Genomic DNA, 13975 nt, shown 5'->3' with positions numbered 1-13975 from the left:
AGTGGTAAAGAAGTTAACTTACATATCAGGATGTAGAATGTCTGCTGAGAAAAGGTGCAAAAGCCCAGTGGAGCCAGCCCAAGAGATAAAACACCTGAGCTACAAACAGAAAGACCCCCGCCCCTGCCCCCAAAAGCAGGATGCTCAAAGGAGCTCTGACATGCGCCAGATATCTGCCTTGCAAAGTTTCAGTACATTCTGATCCCAAACCACTTCTGTGTGCCCTAATTCCTCCTTTTGTATGCCACCATGTATCAGAAGCATGTAGCTTTTTCTTTGGAAGTTTGGAAAGAATGAAAGCTTTGAAAGTCCTTATTTTATGCTTTAGAGGTGGGTGTGTGGGACCGGGGAGGTGGTTCTGTGGTTGACAACGCTGCTGCTGCAACAGAGGAGCCAGGTTCAGCTCCTAGCACCCACATGATGGCTCCCAAGCACCCACAATCCTAGCTCCAGGGGAGCCAACCCTCTTTAAGGTTGGATAAGCCATATGTGCATATGTGGTGCACACACATACACACATGCAGACAAAAATACTCCACACGCGTAACATATCTAAATGAATCTTCTAAAATTAAAAAAAGTGTGTCTTTGTGTACAGCTGTGCACATAGAGGGTGTGTGCATCTGTGTGTACAGCCATGCACATGAGAGTGTGTCTATGTGTGTGCGTCTATATGTACGGCCGTGCACATGAGAGCAGGTTAGGAACATGCCCAGAAAAAAAACCAACCCTATATCTCTAAAAAACAAAATATAAATTCTAACAAAATTTCTAGTCTACTTTTGCATATACTAGAATTTGAGAAAAACTTACTAGAATGTTTTGATCTAAAAAAAATATAGTTTTTCTAGTATGATTCAAATATAGCATTTAAAAATATCTATCTGCTGATTCTTGATTAAAATATCCTATGTACACAAGCTTTAAAAAAGAGATGGCCAGTGGCACTCCAGTCACTGAGCAACCTGCCCCCTTATAGTATACGTCCTAATCTCTCTCTCTCTCCACCCACCCCCCATCTTGGTTTAGTAATGAGAACTGAGACAAGAGGTGAGGCCAGCAAAACATAGGTATTTTTAGAGCATTTCTCAAAGCTTAGAATTCAGATTATCTAAAAGATAATTCCTTGGCCCTGGTTTCAGATATCCTCTGTCAAGTGTGGAGTGGGACCTAAAATTTGCATTTTAAATAAATATTCTTGGTAATTCTGGTCCAAATGGTTCATGAATCCTAAGTGTAACTTAGTACTCTAAAGCCCATGAATCAGAGATTCATCCTTGAGCCACGAGAGCAGTAACAAAACTTGAGAAGTAGGACTGGGGATAGCTCCGTCAGGAGGATGCTTGCCCACCATGTTTGAGAGCTTGGGCTCAACCCCAAGCTCTGTATAAATCCAGGGATGGCAGCATGCACCGGGGTCACGCTTCTCATGGTAGGGATGGAAGGAGAAAGAGTTTATACAGGAATTTAAGGCCAGCTCGGGAGACAGGAGACCTTGTAGTTAATTAGCTTTACACAACCTAGGACCTCTAGAGAGTCTGCATGAGGGATTGTCTAAGTCAGTGGTTTTCAACCTGTGGATCATGACACTTTTGGCAAACTTCTATCTCCAAAAATATTTTATGATTCATAGTAGTAGCAAAATTATGAAGTAGCAGCAAAAATAATGTTATGGTTGGGGGACCACAGCATGAGGAACTGTATTGAAGGGCTCCAGCATTAGTAAGGTTGAGAGGCCCTGTTCTAGATGAAGCTGGCCTGTGGAAATGCCTATGGAGGACTGTCTTAATTGCTACTGGTATGGGGGATGAAGCCACTGCGAGTAGCACCAGCTGGCTGAGTACAAGAACGTATTCATTTATTCTCTTTCTGCTACTGACTGGCTATGACAAGCTCCTCCATGTTCCTGTTTAACTCACCCTCAATGTCAGCATGCTGTCTGGAACTGTAGGTGGAAAACCCTTTCTCCCTTAAAGCTGCTTTCATCAAGGTGTTTTTGTCACAGTAACAGAAGGGAAACTAATTAAACACCTGTAACTAAAAAGGAAACAAAATGCACAAGACGAAAACCCAGAAGCAAAGTGCTGCTGATAAGCCCTGAGAGGAGGCTCCCTCCTGATCTGCACAAGGTGAGCAGATGATGAAACAGAAGAGTCACACCTCAATATGGACACAGCAAAGTGAGGTGTTGAATAAGAAGCACAGTCCTGGGTCTTCGGTGAGGGCTCTGTACTCTGCCAGGCAATGACAAGTCAGCCTAGGGACAATGAGGACAACACATGTAGCATTTTCCAATCCTGGTAGGAAGCCAACTGTGATGTGGGGTGAAGACCCAGGACTTAGAAGTACAACTTTGCCTCTCTAGTTACCAAACTCTAATGGGGAGCCAAGTCTACCACCTCAGAGACAGCAGCCAAGAACAAATGACAAAGCTTCTGTCAATTCTAATGTATGAAAACAATAATTAGTATAATAATAAGGCATCAGACACTAACTTCTTAATACCGAACTCGGCATTTGTAAGCCCCTTGACGAACAGTAAGAACAGGAGAGTAAATGTCAGGAAGGCCGGCAGTGTGCCACAAGAGGTGCCAGAGAGTGTGGGGTAGCAACCTTTGTTCCAGTTGTGGCAAACAGTAAGAACAAGAGTTAAGGTTCTGTCGTTGAGGTTTAGTTTTATTTTACAAAGATCACCTCCAGTAAAGTTATTTGGCCAAAACCAAAACAACAGCCTTGAACTTCCCCAACTGTTTTCCACGGAAGACCGGGGGATTCTACTGGAGGAGCATCATGGTGCTCTGGCTCTAAAGATTCAGGAAGATGCGAGGGGCCTTTGGCGGAGGGCCGAGTCAAGGACAGAATCTAACTGTGGTCTAGCTGTGTGTCTAGGAGTCTGAGGCCAAGCTCAGCTGTTTCAGGAACAAGCAAGGATATGTGGGTTTTTGTTTCTGAAGGGGAGTCATGTGAGGAACAGAAAGAGAACTCGTGCCCACTGCAGTTCACTTCCAGGATGCTGGTCCTGACTCAGTTCAATGAGAGACTCACACTCAGACCCAGACAGAGTGCGGAGCAAGTACCAGCAGAGGCCAGATGTTGACCAGCCAGTTCAGATCCTGGGCAGAAAGACGTTTCGGAAAGGAAACAGGTCAGCTGGAGCTGTGGACTGCCTCCTCGACCTCCCCTCACTTCCACGCTGGCTGCTGTGCCTCAGCTTTGCTTTGTCACTGCACATCTCTGTACAAGGAGGTGAGTATTTGGTACATTAGGTAAAAAAAGGCTTCAGTATCAGACCTTTTTTTTGAGATAGGGTCTATGTATCTCTGGTTGGTTTAAAACTCACAGAAATCAGCCTGCCTCTGATCACTGGGGTGGAGCTCCATCAGGCCTACCTAAGATACTTATGTCGACATCCTTGTTACTATGGTGTCAAGTGAGGAGTGGGTCCTTGTTTTTAAGAGAACACTCTCTGATCACCTTTAGTTCTTCTACAATGTACATTACAGCACCGATGTGACTGGTATTCCAGGGGTAAAGAATTAAAATGGCAAGAGAGAATATAGGTCTCCTAAAAGAGAAACCTCAAGCTGGATATGGTGGCACCTTGGGAGGTAGAAGCAGGAGGGTCAAAGACTCTGGGCTACATAAGAGCCTTTTTGTTTGCTTTTTTTTTTTAAAAAAGGAGAGACCCATAGGGGTGGGGATATACTTCAATATGAAAGTTAGATCTTGAAAGGTTTATGAGCTCTACCTTGGCACAAAAAAATTCCAGGAAACAACAATCAAAACCAAAACAATAAACCAAGAGGAGCAGTAGAGCAGTGGCACACACCTTTAATCCCAGCACTTGGAAGGCAGAGGGAGGTGAATCTGTGAGGTTGAGGCCAGTGTGGTCCAGAAGAGCCAGGGCTATACAGACAAACCCTGTCTTAAAAAACAAAACAAAAAACAAACACACAAAACAAAATACCAAGAGGAATGAGCATAGAAGGGAGAGAAAGAATCAAGCCCACAGAGAATGTAATACTCGCTGTCCCCTTTGGGGAACAAGGTGACAAGGAAACTGAGAGATATAAAAGCAGATACATTAGTTACATGGTTCCCACAATCACAGCTGGGTAAGACAAAGATAGTTACTTTTCAGATACTTCAGGAAATGGAAGGGAAGCCATAGGCAATGTTGGACACAGCAAATAGAACTACAACTTCTAAGAAACTTTAAGACAGAAACATAGCATTTGGCTAAGACACAGGGCTTAGGAAGAGGTGAGAGAGCAAGCAGCCCAGCTCGGAAAACACAGAAGCAGGCTTGTCAACTTAGCTGTCAGGCAAACTGTGGGTGGAATGGGGGCAGGGCAGGAAATGTACTGGAATCAACAAAATGACACATGAACAGTTTGGTCCAGAGAAATGAAATGAGATCCTGGGTCAGCAAAAATACCAACTCTATTTACTCAAGAAACTCGTAAGTCAGCTGATCAACTGGGTGCAGCAAACGAAAGATGCGAGCTCCAAGAGGTGACAAAGAGATGGTGAAATTTACTACATTAGTTTCTTCTGAAAATGGCATGTTAATGTTAGCAGAAACTGGATTACTCTGGCTGCAGAGAGACAATTGTGACTATGCATCTGTAATGAGTACATACAATAACACTCAAGTGTGTGATTATATTGGAAACTACCTGCTAAATGTCAATTCCTCAAACCTGGCAGGTGGTGTGCTTACAGGAGATGGTGGCAAGGCCAGCACCTGTAATCTACAGAGACATTTAATGGCTTTTTAGACAATCTGTGTCAGTGGTCTGTCTAGGAAATCTGGGAATCTTACAGAACTGCTTCATTTGAACTACAAGCATCTTTGAGTGCTTGCCCACCTGCTTTGGCAACCATCTTAACAAGCAGGAGAGCGGTCACTGAAGCAGATGAGGCATCAATGCTGAAATAATCAATATCCGCCTGCACTGGCAAAATGATGCCACAGCTGCATCTCATTCACTGACACCACATAACCACCCTTTTAAGACGTAAGGAAGAAGCCAGGCCTGGTGATACGGGCCTCTAACCACCCAGGAGGCCTGGGCCAGGACCATAGTTCAGTTCAAGGAGCGTGTGGGATGAGTGAATACAAGGGCGACATGAGGCTGGGGAGGTGGCAGAGTGGTAGAATGCTTGTCTACCACACACAAGGGTCTGGGTTCAATCCCTAGCACTGGAGACAAAAGGATACAACTGAGGTACAACGAGGAAAGACTAGGTTACTTGAAAATACTGGTGAATAAAATTAGGAGTTACTGGTTATAATGAAAAATATTATAGTAAAAACTAAAAAAGTGTAGGAGGAAGAAATACACAAAGAAATATGTATAAAAAGGACTCTGGTATTATAAGTAACACAATTTTTCTAACTCTGTTAAGAGCTAAGAATGAGAACAAAAAGCTATTTGTAATACTAGATTTTTTTTGTTTTAGTTTTTTAAATGTTGTTTTAAAAATAGGTACACAATTATTTTGCACTCTTCCCACACAGTAAGTTTAGACAGCTGCAGGGATGGAGAGACTGACTAAGAAGGAGAGTCCGTGGGTCTGCTGACTCCATGTGGCTGTAAGTATGACAGCTTAGGAATCCAGCTGTCTAAGCCTGGCCTAGGAACTCATCAGCTGCGTGCACTTCTACATGTATGTCACGGGCCGGTTTAAAGGAAGCTTAAACAGCCTCATTAGTTGAAATATAAATGAAACTGTCAAAATAAATCCTGACAAACACCAAGTTCTAGCAGGGATTTCAGAATAAAGGACAAAGAAGCAGAGATTAATATAAATAGATAAGTGGTCTCCAGAGTTCCAAGGGATCCCATGCCGACTCTGACAGGTGTAGAAACTGTAAGCCAGAGACAAATCTTGCACCTGCCAAAAGTCCCCTCTAGGTGACATGGGATAGAACTAATATTGGGGACAGCAGAGTCTACCTCAGAACAACGTGAACCCCAACCAGAGCTTGTTAAGGACTCACACCAGAGTTCTGTCTGGCACTGGGTGTTCCTGGACCCCAGACCCTGTATGAGCCATCCATACTGGCACATATGGCAGTGCCATTAACCCCAACCAGTAGTGGGAAACAAACTTGCCTTTCCTGGTCCCATGAAAACAGAAGAGCTCCGAGAGTAAGCCAGTGCTCCCCATTCTCTCCAAATGCAGAAGCCAACATGCTGGCTACAGACAGACACCAAGTATACAGCTGAGGTGTGATGCTATGCACACCGTACCTCCATGGGAACTGCGACTGTAGGTCTTCAGCTGATCCAGCTCTCTACTGAGCAACAAGGCAGGCAGGGTATGTTTCCATGTCTGACCCAAATGCAACAGCAGACATCAGCTTACTTGGTTACTTTGAAATGATCTGGAGATCTGATTTCAGCCACAGCACACATGTGGGAGAAAGCCCCCTGGTGACTGTCCTGTTCCCCTTAATTTTACTCACCTCTTTGACACTATGGGTCACTGCCCATATTAGGAAAACTCTTGACATCACCTGGAAAGAAGTCAGGACAACAGAAGATGGCACAATCCCTGTAAGAAATTTAGGATGTGTAAATAGAGGTGCTTTACTAAGTCTTATCACACAATATGCTTTACAGCCAACACCATCTCTAGCAACTGAAACCTACCTATGTGGCTAGAGATTGAATCTGGCAATACATTCACCACTAAAACCTTTGTTCCTGCCACAAAGCAAACAGTGTTCAAGACAACTGAGGAATGGCTACCCTTTCTTAAAGCTACAGGGTTTTTAATACTTACAATAAAGCCAAGCCACTAAAGTAGGAGATGCCAATGGTTTACTTTCTAATATGGCTGTCATGATCCCTCCCTAAGCAACCAGGAACAGGAAATCAGTCCTTCGAGTGTTTAATAAATGTTGAAAGTTCCTGGATATCGACCTTGAGTATTTTGCCAACAAGCCTAGCAAAATCAAAGTTTATTATCTTTAAAACAAATTTTTCAACTTATTTCTCTAATACAGTTAGTTTATAACACTAGAACATCTTTATTTTAAATAATCTAATTCTGTTAACTTTATACTTCGTTGGCTTCAAATTTATAACCATAACTCTTACCTAGACACAAGCTACCACTGTCACGTAGCATGCTTGCCTCCTATAACTATTTAAAAACCCAAATAAACCATGATCTACAAACAGACTTTAAGCTAGCATGAAACTGCATCTAAAATAAGATTTGGAAACCAGCAGCCCTTCAGATTCCCTTGGACGTCACAATGGCCAATGCCTATTCTTACTTGCTAGACACCTGAAAGTGAACATGAGAAACTCTGTACCTGCCAGGAGCCTTCATCTCAGTCAGTGTCTGCTTTAAAACAAACCTCATCTTCAGCACAGTCACTGGGCTACCTTGCACCATCTCTATTCTCCAGGCTCCCCAAAATACTAAAATACGGTCTGCTGTACAGCAGGACATTACAACTTGCCAAAGACCAGGCCAGAGTCAGATGGAGCTCCAAGTGTCACCCCAGGCTTAGGGCCACAGGAAAGTACTTTATAGCTCTTTAAGGGATGCTATTATCATGCTAACAATGGGTTTTAAGAAAGGAACTTTGAAGCTCTGGAGGGCTAAGTTGGTTCTGCAAAGCAAGTAGCATGGGAATGTCAAACAATGTCTGGCATACAGACGTGTCAGTAAGTCTTTGTAGAATGAATGGAAGAAAATACAAACTTAGAGATAAGACAGGTAAATGGAACAGATACTGAGGCTTGGCAAGAACCTTCCCCTTCACAGTCATTTGTTTTTCATTAAGAGTGTCAGACAATTCAATAGGAAAATGAGTGTATTTCAACAAACTGGGACAATGGGTACTCACAGGTGAACAAGGACTTATATAAAGAACCCGACCCAGGAGTTGAGGAGATGGGACATTGTTAAGAATGGTTCCTGTTTTTTCAGTTTTATTTTCAGCCCCCATGTTAGGTGTGTTGCCCAGGAAGCTCTGCTGTAGAGAACCTGGCACCTTCTTCTGGCCTCCTTGGTCACCCTCACACATGTAGCACACTGACACAGTACAGATTTAAAAAAAAAAGAAAAAATAACTCAAGGTTGGGATACACACACACAATTTATGTTCTCACAAAAACTTGTTTATGTGGGGCAATAAGTGTCTATCAACAGATGAATGGGTAAAGAAACTGTGATATGCTCTTAAAAACAAAAATTAGTAAAACAAACAAACAAACAGGGCTAGAGAGGTGGCCTAGGAATTAAAAGCATTAGCTGTTCCCCCAGAGGCCCCATGTTCCATTCCTAGGACAAAGCTGCTCACAGCTGCCTGTAACTCCAGTTCTAGGGGATGATCTGACGCCTTCTGCTGGTTTCTGAGAGCACCAGGCACATGAGTGATGCACAGACATACATGTAAACAAGACATCTATACACATGAATAGAAATAAGAAATAAAGAGATACACATGATTGACATTCTCAAAGAACAGATTAAAAGTAAAACAAAAGGTAAAAGAAATGAAGTACTGATGTATGCCAAAGTACAGATGACCTTTAAAGATAATATGCTGAGCTATAAGAAGTCATCCAGGCAGGCCTGGTGCAGGAAGAGCTGAGCTCTACATCTTCACCCAAAGGAACCAGGAACAGACTGAACATCCCCAGGCAGCTAGGAGGAGGGTCTCATGCCCACCCCCACAGTGACACACTTCCTCCAACAAGGCCACACCTTCTAATAGTGTCACTCCTTGGACCAAGCATATGCAAACCATCACACCCGGGGCTGGAGTTTTGGGGGAAACAGGAAGTGACTGCTAACAGATTTCCTTTTGGGGTAATGAAAATGTTCTAACATTGACTGTGGTAGTGGTTGCACAACTCATTAACACTCTAATGTGTGGATTATATCTCAATAAAGAGATGTTATTACAAATAAAAATGAGTGCAGTGCAAAGCCTGGTTATATAATGATGTAACACAGCTAAGGAAGCTGACCAGTGAACCAATAGTGAACACTTAGCCAGGTAACAAACACCTCGAGTATTTTTACAAGAGATGGAGAATTAACATTTTTATGAACAGCAAGCATTTGTTGCTTAAGGGAAGATGAACGTTTCTAGCTGCTGCTGTTTCCTCCATCTCCTCTTCCTCCTGCTCTTACTCAAAGACCATCTTACTACATAAAGCTATGGCTTTGTCCCTTTGTTTCTGCTCTTCTTGTCTGGCCACTAACCAATGAGCTGTGCTGCTGAGCTGTGGTGTTTCCAGCAACGCTCCAGATGCCACCATGTCACAGTTATAAGCTCCAAACTGATTTCATCGGACTCACCAGCAAGAGTTGAGCTTTAGGGAACTGACTTATATTAATCAAACCATGCAAGATGCCATAATAATCCAAATATCTATCCATTTATTCTTCTGTAACAGTGGCACAGCTTTCTAATAACCAAATGACAAGGATCGTAAAGTCTCTTATCTGTTGCCAAAATCAGAATGTTTAGAAGTGTGACTTTAAATGAAGGGTCAGAAGAAAACTGGAACTAGGCACGAGAGTCCCCTTTCCCCACTCCACACCAATGATGGAATCCAGGCCTTGTGCAGGCAGGCAGGCAGGCATCTCCCACCAAGGTACATCACACTCCCACAAGGGATTCTTTTACTTTATTTTTTAAAGATTTATATATTTTATGTGTATGAGTGTTCTGCTTGTGTGACTAGCATCTGAGGTGGTAAGAGAGAATGGTGGATCCCCTGCAACTACAGGTATGGACGGTTGTGAGCTGTCACGTGGGTGTGGGGAACTGAACCTGGGCCCTCTGCAAAAACAAGTGTTTTTTAATTTCTGAGCCATCTCGGGGTTGGGGATTTAACTCAGTGGTAGAGCGCTTGCCTAGCAAGTGCAAGGTCCTGGGTTCAGTCCCCAGCTCCAAAGAAAAGAAAAGAAAAACAAAAAACAAAAAAACAACAACAAAAAAACAACTTATGAGCCATCTCTCCAGTCTCCAACATGGGATTCTTTGTTTTGCTGTTCGTTTTGAGACAGGGTCATTCTATGTACCCTGGAACTTGTTATGTAGATCAGACTGGCCCAAACTCACAGAGATCTGCCTGAAGTTAGAGGGGTATCCTACCATGCCTGTCCTTAATTCCCAACTTCATCCACTAAGCATGCTTTTCTAGGAAATAAAGAGTAATTATATTTGCTTTCCTTTCAAAAATGCTAAATAAAAATATCAGAAACTTTTTCCTTAGAAACAAAATTTGAAATCCAAAAACAATGATTTATTTTTTCCTCTGTCTTTATTATCACTATGTAAGAAGGAACAATATGATGTGTGTGGAGGTCAGTTCTGTCCCCCCACATAGACATACGTTCCCGAGACTGGACTCAGGCCGTCAGGCTTGTGCAGTATGTACGAGGCTGAGCCTCTTGACAACCCTCTGAGCATACTGAAAATCACGCAAATTCCAATGCTCGTGCTCTTTGTCTTCTGTTTTTTCTCATATATTTCTTAGATCCTTCAAAATCTCTTGAGTGCTACTATTTCTTTATGTGAATATATTTTCCTTTTCCTTTTATCAGACAATTAAATTACCTCAAATTTCTTGCTATAGTAAGTGAAGGAATAAAATACTATTAAAAATAACTTAGAATCTTTGAGCATGGACTTGTTCAGAGATTCTTTCCTTGGGGGAGGTTCTCAAGAGTAAATGTACTAAGTCAAAGAGTATGAATGTTTTTAAGACTTTTTTTTTTTTTTTAGGAGCTGGGGACCGAACCCAGGGCGCCTTGTGCTTGCTAGGCAAGCGCTCTACCACTGAGCTAAATCCCCAACCCCTTTTAAGACTTTTAAAAACATTGGCAAATTACTTTCAAACAGTTTGCTATCATTTGTATTCCTTGTCAGCAATATCCAAGAACACATCTTTTGGCAATATATTTAAGTCTTATTAACAAGCAAAAAAACTAATTAATGTTGCCTAGTTTGGGAGAGATGACAAAGCAACCCCGTCTTCCCTCCCTTTTGGGCACTCCTGAGACAGGGGGGTGGGGTGATTACTCAGTTACCTGTTTCCCCAAGTTACTGTCTTATACTCCAGCTTTTAGTGCCACTGCACCATATCTCAACAAGCCAGCAAGCAAACAGGCTAATCAGGCCCTAGTCTAAGCACACCCTCAAAATGCCTGTCCTCTAGTCCAGCTGAATACCAGCAGGGGGTCTGCGGATGGCGCTCAGTGGATCAGTGATTGGATAATACTCCTATGTTCAACCCCACCACAGCATAACACCTCAAAGCAAGAAACCAACTAAGTAAGACTTGGTGGCACATGTCTGAAACCTCAGTACTGTGAGGCTAAGGCATGAGGATTGTGAGGTCTAAGGCTAGATTATGCTAACAGATTAAGACCCTGTCTTTAAAACAAAGAAAAGTGCCAGCAACGTCTTACAGTTTCCATTGCTAAAACACCATGACCAAAAGTAACTTGAGGAGGAAAGGGTTTATCTCATCTTACTTGTAGCCCTTCATCCAGAAGTCAGGGAAGGTCAGGGAAGGCCATGGAGGCGAGAGCTGGTACGGAGGCCATGGAGGAGTGCTGCTACTTGGCTTGCTCAGTCTGTCTTCTTATAGCACCCAGAACACCAGCCCAGGTGTGGCACTGCCTACAGTCCACAGAGCCCTTCTACAGCAATCAAGAATATGCCCCAAGCTTTTCCTTAGGCCTGTCTGGTAGGGGACTCTCTCAACTGAGGTTCCTGACACTAGCCTGTGTAAGCTAACATAAAAACTGTATGCAAGGAGGCATAGTAAAAATACAGTGCCAGAAGAGCTGCTGCATTAGGGAAAGTTTTTATTATGAATAAGGGAGAGAATATCCACAGGCATCTGGAAGAGTCCAGGGCAGCAGAAAGAGAAACAGGCTGGGTGTGGCCAGTGCTAGGGCAGTGGGAATAATAAGAGGTGCGAAAGAGAAGATAGTGGGGTAAGTTAGCTTGGTGGAGGGAGGCCTGTGGGCCTGAGGGTTTAGGGTAGGTGTGTGTGTGCTCATACACACACCGGAGTGTATATGTTTGTGAATGTGCATGTGTGTACGCTGTATAAAGAGAACCTGGTTATCAGCTGCCTGTTTCTGTTGAAATGAGGATTTGCTGCGCTCCTAAGTTCTGCAGAGCAGGTAAGTCAGTCCTGGATATCTTTCTGCCTAGAGTAGCCCTCAGGTAGGCTGGGTGACAGGAGCTGGTAGATTGGCCACGTATGAGCAAGGCCAAGGTCAGGTTGAAGGTTAAATATTGCAAAGGCTAACTTAGAAAGCACAGCTACAAGGTGCACATGCATCTTAGAGTACTAATATTCCCTGACGTTTTTAGGGGAGATCCATTTTCACACTAATATTAAAAAGGAACTTTAAAAGTGACCCTTTCTACACTGCTGCCAGGCTGTCTTGTCTCTCTCTCTCAAGCCTCTTGGAGTAGAAGTAGACTCCTCCTACTACTAGGAAAACTCGGGGAGGAAAAGCAGAAGAAGCACCAGGACAAGGACCAAAATATCGGGGGAAGGCTGGGCTGAGGGCAAACAGGGCAAGGAAAATACATAACCAAAGAGAAAGCAACACCTATATGGACACAGAGGCTGGCACGCTTGCTTGGAGTGGGCGCACTTGACCAATACAAGATAAAACAATACAGTCCATAACTGACAAGGAACCAGGGGGTTGGCACTTTGAGCCATCTTCTTGTATACTGAACTGGTTGATTGGCACACTGGTCTCTCGGCTGCCATTTCCCACCTCAGACAGCAGCTGTCAAGGTGCTTGTGACTAGCAGTCTACTCTTTCACTTACGGGGGCTTCTTGTCTGTAAAGCACCCACAACAGGTTTCAGTTCAAGGCTCAGCATCTTCTGAAAGGAAGAAGGAGCCTTTGACAGCTTCATTAAACAGCAGCTTTTCTCTCATTTGCTTTTGGGGGTCTCTGCTATCATTGCCTGACCTCAGAATAAGAGCAAAAGACTAACGTGAAACATGGGACACGTGTCCCCAACATTTCTGAAGAAACCATAATAGGATGTCATTTTGAAAAAGGTAAAGCCATAAAAATAATAGGAGCACATAGTAAGCCAGTTGTAAGTCATGGCTGCTTACTCAAATCTCTATTGAAGTCAGGATCTCAGCATCAGGCTCCCATCTGACTGTCTGTGTACATGTAGAGCACTGGTGTATAAACCAAACTGCTAATCACAGCTTTGATATGTGGATGGATCATATATTTTCACCAGAAAGACCACTTCATTTTTTTTTTTTAAATAAAACTGTCAAGGCCAAACAAAACTGACAGTTGACTGTTACATAAGAATCATTATATAAACAGCCCCTAGCTCTCTGACTTGATCTTCTCCATTTGTGAGATCACAAAGGGGTGTGGGAGTGCTGAGAGGCTGGAGAGACTTCCTTGAGTGTCCTCTTAAAAACGTTTGAATGCTGTACCATGTTAATGAATTAGCTTCTGAAAAATTAAACAAATGTAAGCATCACTATAAAAATGGGGGTATGTGAGAAAACACAATCTTGGAATTCACTCTGCAGCTTGTGTAGTTATAATAATGACATGCACAGGGTCAGATTTAGAAGTAAAAAAAAACAAAAACAAAATAAATTCGTTAACTAAAATTGGAAACTATGGTCATTTTTTCCTCTTTATCAAAACACATTCCAGTATTCTGATGTCAAGAGACTAGGAATTAGACAGACTCCCCGGTAGACGGACAAACAGGGAGAAGGACCTAGGCCAGGGAATAAAGGGGGTAAATTTCCAAGACAATCCAGTTTATCCCCACCCTCCCTACTTGAGACAAAAGCAGGACGGCTTAAAACGAAACAAAACAAAACAACATGGCTGATGGACTGGCTTGAACACGTTCAGTCTGATACAGGATACAACCACCACAACAACAAATGTGCGTGCATTTCCC

The 13975-nt window shown here is 43.0% G+C and overlaps 1 protein-coding gene across 1 annotated transcript in view; it reads right to left on the bottom strand.

Annotated features, from left to right (window-relative positions):
• Positions 1–13975, bottom strand: part of Hacd2 (3-hydroxyacyl-CoA dehydratase 2) — a 91075-nt gene that overhangs the window by 24590 nt on the left and 52510 nt on the right. Inside the window, exon 4 of the mRNA XM_032900155.1 lies at positions 6476–6564. Coding sequence (XP_032756046.1) covers positions 6476–6564 — 89 coding nt within the window. The remainder of the gene's footprint in view (positions 1–6475; positions 6565–13975) is intronic.

Source organism: Rattus rattus, chromosome 4, assembly GCF_011064425.1.
Source record: "Rattus rattus isolate New Zealand chromosome 4, Rrattus_CSIRO_v1, whole genome shotgun sequence".
Taxonomy (NCBI): Eukaryota; Metazoa; Chordata; class Mammalia; order Rodentia; family Muridae; genus Rattus; species Rattus rattus.
The sequence above is the reverse complement of the archived record's forward strand: the minus strand, read 5'-3'. Positions and strand labels throughout refer to the sequence as shown.